The sequence below is a fragment of the Schistocerca piceifrons genome, chromosome X, assembly GCF_021461385.2.
Source record: "Schistocerca piceifrons isolate TAMUIC-IGC-003096 chromosome X, iqSchPice1.1, whole genome shotgun sequence".
Classification (NCBI taxonomy): domain Eukaryota; kingdom Metazoa; phylum Arthropoda; class Insecta; order Orthoptera; family Acrididae; genus Schistocerca; species Schistocerca piceifrons.
This window is the reverse complement of record NC_060149.1, coordinates 180615346-180621345: the sequence shown is the minus strand read 5'-3', so window position 1 is coordinate 180621345 and position 6000 is coordinate 180615346. Positions and strand designations below refer to the sequence as shown.

The 6000-nt window shown below is 34.6% G+C and overlaps 1 protein-coding gene across 5 annotated transcripts in view; it reads right to left on the bottom strand.

Moving 5' to 3' along the window:
• Positions 1-4605: 4605 nt before the first annotated feature.
• The window catches only part of LOC124722112, a 398005-nt gene continuing 396610 nt past the window's right edge, over positions 4606-6000 (bottom strand). For 2 of the 5 annotated variants that reach the window (XM_047247319.1, XM_047247317.1), the window contains exon 16: positions 4606-4869. In XM_047247319.1, the coding sequence (XP_047103275.1) occupies positions 4811-4869 (59 nt within the window). In that variant the 3' untranslated portion in view covers positions 4606-4810. The remainder of the gene's footprint in view (positions 4870-6000) is intronic. The other 3 variants (XM_047247315.1, XM_047247318.1, XM_047247316.1) reach the window with 3 other exon arrangements.

Here is a 6000-nt window from a genome sequence, read left to right as displayed (position 1 = left end):
TCTATTCACACAATTTCTTTGTGACACTAGCACAAAAACAATCCTTTTCCATCCAACATAATTTTAGGGTGCGAATAATCCTACGACACTCACAATCTGAAATCGTTGAGTAACTTAATGGTATAATGGAATGTTACTAAAACATTTATAAGGTGATTTACAACTGATTTGGGGGTAATCTGCAATGTACAACTGATGAAAACTTCAGAAGCAACGACCGCCAAAAAATCGTTTTATTGGATGAGAAGTTTCGACAGAGCTATGCCGTCATCATTGGATTTAATGCTTTAAAATTTTTACAACATGTTGTCGATCAGTGTTACAATGTGGATCAACTTGCAACAGTGATGGACAATATGTTGTAAACATTTTGAAGCATAAGATCCAATGACGAGAGCATAACTCTGTCAAAACCAGTCATCAAATAAAATGTTTTTTTAGCAATCTTGGCTTTTGAAGTTTTTTCCAGTTATCAAACTACAGACAAAATATTTTTGATAGTGTGAGTAATGTTAGCCAGGCCACAACCTACAGAAAGTCCACACTAGCATAAATCTACCTCTCACTGGATAAGTGTGAACAGGCATAACTGCAACAAACGGCAGATAAAAAGTAATTGTTGCATGGCCAAATGAGTCAGTATCTCAGTACACAAATAACGTATGTATGAAATTTTAATAACTAGGCTATGTAACAAGGAACTTATGAACAATGGCACTACTCTGCAAGATTACTACACAAACAGAAAAAAGTATCAACAAAATGATAGACTATTGCTCACATCAATGATGAAATAATGAGTGACATAGAAACACACATAAATGAGCTGCAATGGCATTTGGCTTTAAAATTATGACAAGACTGGAGAAAGCTTAGAGTTTAAAATTCCAGTGTTAACATAAAGATACAGAAGTGACACACATAAATTGAAGAAGAGAAATTTAGTATCACACATTGTAGTTACAATGCTAAGGTAGAACTCAATTTCAGCTATATACAACATGATCCAGTCTTGAACAGAGTAGAATTTGATTGACAGTGATTCCTGAAGCCACTTTAAATCTGATTAATACTTATCTCAGTACTCATTATTTAAAAATTTGGGAATTTTTTAGTAATTACAGTGACGCTGCCCAATATCCAAAATTATTTTATACTAAATGACACCAACCATGGAAGCCTAAGAACTTATACCAATCATTATTGTTTAAAACATGATGATTAAAGTCAATCTAATTCAACATGTTACTATATAAATTAGATTCACAAAAATTTTTCCAGTATTGAGTGGGGACTGTTGGCATTGTGCAAGTGTCCATCAGTTCCAATTCTTTATGTTTTAATACCAAAAATGGTAATCACTCTAGAAGATGAAAATGTGTTTGAAATACTCAAAAACTGAGGTCACTGTTGCTATAATGCTGAAACCTATTACTGATTGAAGGTATGTAAATGAAAAATCTTCCACTTTTAGTATACACAGGGACTTATGGATGTCACAAATCAATGCATAAGTACCCCCATCATGAAAAACGTAACAGTATTTCCAAATACTATAGAAAATCATGATTTCATGAGTAATGCCTTAAGAGAATTCTAGATTAAGAAAACTTCCTGCAACTGAGTTGTGGTATCTGGGCACCAAATGTAAGTGTGTACAATGTATTTTAAGCATTAGAGTGCACAGGAGATTGGACGGATTTTCATGGGAACAGATCTGGCAAATGTTTCAGTGTATGAGTAATTAGAGTAACAATCATCCTGCTAAACACCCAAATTTTAAAAGGTGCTACACTCCTGTAATGACAACATGAAACAAGATTAATAAATCAAACACACATAATATGTAAAAATAAATCACTGAAATTTAATGTACAGTATGAACAACACACAAAACCACTTATCTAATAAAAAGCAATGAGAAGAAAAGCATAAAACAAGTAAGCAATATCACTTCTCCTCATGCAAATAAACATCACAACCAAACTTGAGGAACCTTTCAGTTGAGATCTAGTTGGTAATTTTATTTACTTATTTATTTTATCCACAACATCTCTTGTGAAAATATGAATTAACACACTATCAGTACTCCCTTTGTTTCTAATGTGCACATAATTGCATCATTAAAACCTCACTTCACCCATTTTACTATTCCTATTAAATCACATACAAACCTCTGAAGGAGTAAAAAAGAGGAGGGGGGAAAAGATATAATACATATACTATATCATATAACAATACAGAGAGAACTTTATGGGAAGACATACAACGCCATTCAGTCAGTTATACCAAACTCCAGCTTAATGAAGGGAGACTTTGTCAACATAACAAAAACAGGAATTTAAGAAAATATGAATCAATGGCAGTAAGAGAAACTGCCTGTATTATGTTTTTCCATGATATTACGAAATAAACTCAGATACTTCATTATTGGACGTAAATATGCATAGTAGCACACACTGCTTTTCTGATACAGCCTGGAGTTGGGTTTTTGACGGAGAATGTACCTACCTCTTTATTAGGAAACTTTGCACTCAACAAATAAATATTTATATGCATAACAAATTTGAAGCTGATCTCACATACTCTACACCATAACTATTTAATGGGACTCAGTCAATGGATTCTCATATTTTAAAAAATAAAGTAACATAAAATAAAATTGTACCACCTGCTGCCTAGAGAAAAGATTATGAACAACTCATTTTGGAATTAAGATTCATTAATAGAGGCAATTTCTATGAATACCCTGAGTCAATACTGTAAGCACGATTGATAAAATGAGAACAGAACACACATCAAATGATGTGAAATGCTAAAAATATGTACTTCAAAATAAAGTGAAGTTTTTGTACCAGAATAAAAGTTACTTCTGAAATAATCTTCTGGACTACAAAGTATAATTTGAGATACTTTTAAAACTGCTATTTAAAATGTACCTGCACCTCTAGAAGGGGTGGACATAGAATACTTACCAGCATGCTGGATCTATTCAACAATTCAGACAAGGAGCTTATTACATACAACCAAGCACTCAAGTCTAGGTCCAAGTTTCCAGCAGAATTGCAATTAAAAATCCACAAAAACATTAAAATTTGCCCATAGGGGAAAACAAAATGATTTGTGGTAGTTAGCAGAGTATTCTCTCTTTAAATTCTAACCCCAAGTTTGAAGTGTTTGCAGTGTTCATTGACAAAGCAAATGTTATATACCTCAGCATCTTGCTTACTGATTACAAAGTCTTGCCTTTCCTTCAACTAAAGAATTGTTCTTCTGGCAAGATGAAATATTTATAACATCATGTAAAGTAGTATAATATTAAAAGTAATAATTCAGAAGTGTAACTGTTAGAAACTGGGAGATTAACATGAAAAGATGCAGATTTAAGCACTGAAGTCAATAACGTAACAGATATGCTATGCACGACTCTTTGGTGGTAGACTGCAACAGGCTGTTGTAGTTTGATAAATATGTTATAAAATACAGTAATGCATTTATATATAGGAATGCTTTCACACTCTGCTTGTGCCTTTTTATGAATAATTTACTGTTAATCTCAAGCAGTCTTCTTCCTGTGTTTTTACTGTACTGAAAATATTGCTACATATGGGCATTTCGAAAATATCCTCCATTTTATATTAGATTGCTGCTACTAAAATGAACATGCCTCAAACGAGAATACATAAATGTTTAGTCAGAAACAGTTCCTTATAGGCTCTTGTACCAAAAACTTTCCCCAGTGAAGCAGATCATGCCACGAATTTAACAGGATCTACTCAATGCAGATATGAAAACTAATAAATTATTATGAAAGTATGACCCACTAACAATAAACTCAATTCACCAAAAACAAAACAACTCTGTGTGTGTGTGTGTGTGTGTGTGTGTGTGTGTGTGTGTGTGTGTGTGTGTGTGTGTGGCACGCGCGCGCACGCGAAAACACCCCCCCCCCTCCCCACCCAAGTTTGACTTCTTGTTGATCATAAATAGGATGTGTCTACAAAAAAAACTTATGTTTGAAATAAGGAGGCTGTGTCATACTGAACATCCGCGGCACATTGTAACAATCCATTTTTGCTCTGTATGTGAATAAACTCTAAATAGGAAATCTTGTAAAAGGCCTGTGCTTCGCAGTCAATAATCCACAAACAACTGTTTCTATAATATATCCAAAAAGATGTTGAATGTAACATTGACTCTGCATCATTGCTTCTTATCTACACCACTGCTAAACTTCAATATGATGTCACTGGTGCAATGGGGAATAACTCAAAATAATGGGATAAACTGTGACCATCAGCACAACAGTTGCCACAATCTGCTCATGCACATAGGCATTACTTCAAAAGTAAACACAGAAATACAAGCATGCATTCATACAACACAGAGAGAATCCCATACACCTATTTTCTGTCACAAAGGAAAACCTAAAATCATATGACTAAGTCTAGTTTAACTTGTTTATACTGAAAATATACACACAGTGAAGTGTTTCTTTAATACTGATCTAATCAATAAAATAATAATTACTAAGTGCATTTTAAAATAAAAATATTTTTCTATTATAAAACAGTTTTATAACGCTTTGTCACAAGTGTATATATTTTTACAAGTGTATATATTTTATATAAAATATCATAAAAAACACAGGTACAAAGTCTTTCTTTTTTACTTTTTTGTCACAATTTTTTTTTAATTGTGGATATCACTATATTAAACAAGCGTATTCAAAATGAGAAATAAAGACGACACTGATTTTTTTTCCTTTTTTGTTTTGTTTTAAAAAAGAATAAACATTCACCATAGACACTCAGTGTTCCTCTTCTTCGTAGAAGGAATGACATGCCGAGTAATAATCGGAAGGAAAAACTGCAACATAAGATGAATTATTATCACTACCATTTCTATGTTGTAAAAGAGAATGTGTCACTAAATTAAGGATTAGGAATAAATAAAGCTTAAGAGACAATATAGTATTTTATTAAAAAGAAAGATGTACAGTATATTTTGCAGTTCTTATTCTCCCCTATCTGTCACTACAGGATCAACCAAAAAAAAAAGTTCACAAAGGACGATGTCCTCTTCAGAATGGGGCTTTGCCAGTACACATTGGTGTAAAAGAAGTGGCACTCAGTTTTATCTCTTCAGTAATGATGAGACAGTGGCATGCAACTACAAAATGCTTCCCTTATTTGAAAACTGCCATTAGGAAAATTTATCTGTATTAGAAGTTCTTTTCACTTGTAAACTCTGTTATCAGCCCTGCCAACAAAGGCTTCACCACTTTGCTGAAGGGCATCATTAATTACTTATCAGGTATCAACCAAGTGCATGATACCATTATCAATACCACTGGACATCTTGTTGAAGTCTCTTGGCCCAACATACAAGCTATCCCATCTTAATCGAACTCCCTCATTAGCCAGCCAGCCCCCTCTCTACCTCCCTCCCTTATCCATATACCCATCTTCTATTTGTTTGTCCAAAAACTGAGCTACTAAGGATGCCGTATCAGGAACTGGATTCCTCACCCAAATCCCATATCCTTTAACACATTCAGTATCCTGAAACTAGGGCCAAAACACCTGATCCTCATTTTACCAGAAACTAACATACAGAGTTTTCATTCATGTATCTTGCAGCTCCTTAAAAGTCTCTTGCCACATTCAACCTAATAGCCAATTTCCACTTTGATAATATAGGCACTACAGAATATGCTACAAACAGATCTGTACAACACCTTAGCATGGTCCAAATACACTCCTGGAAATGGAAAAAAGAACACATTGACACCGGTGTGTCAGACCCACCATACTTGCTCCGGACACTGCGAGAGGGCTGTACAAGCAATGATCACACGCACGGCACAGCGGACACACCAGGAACCGCGGTGTTGGCCGTCGAATGGCGCTAGCCGCGCAGCATTTGTGCACCGCCGCCGTCAGTGTCAGCCAGTTTGCCGTGGCATACGGAGCTCCATCGCAGTCTTTAACACTAGTA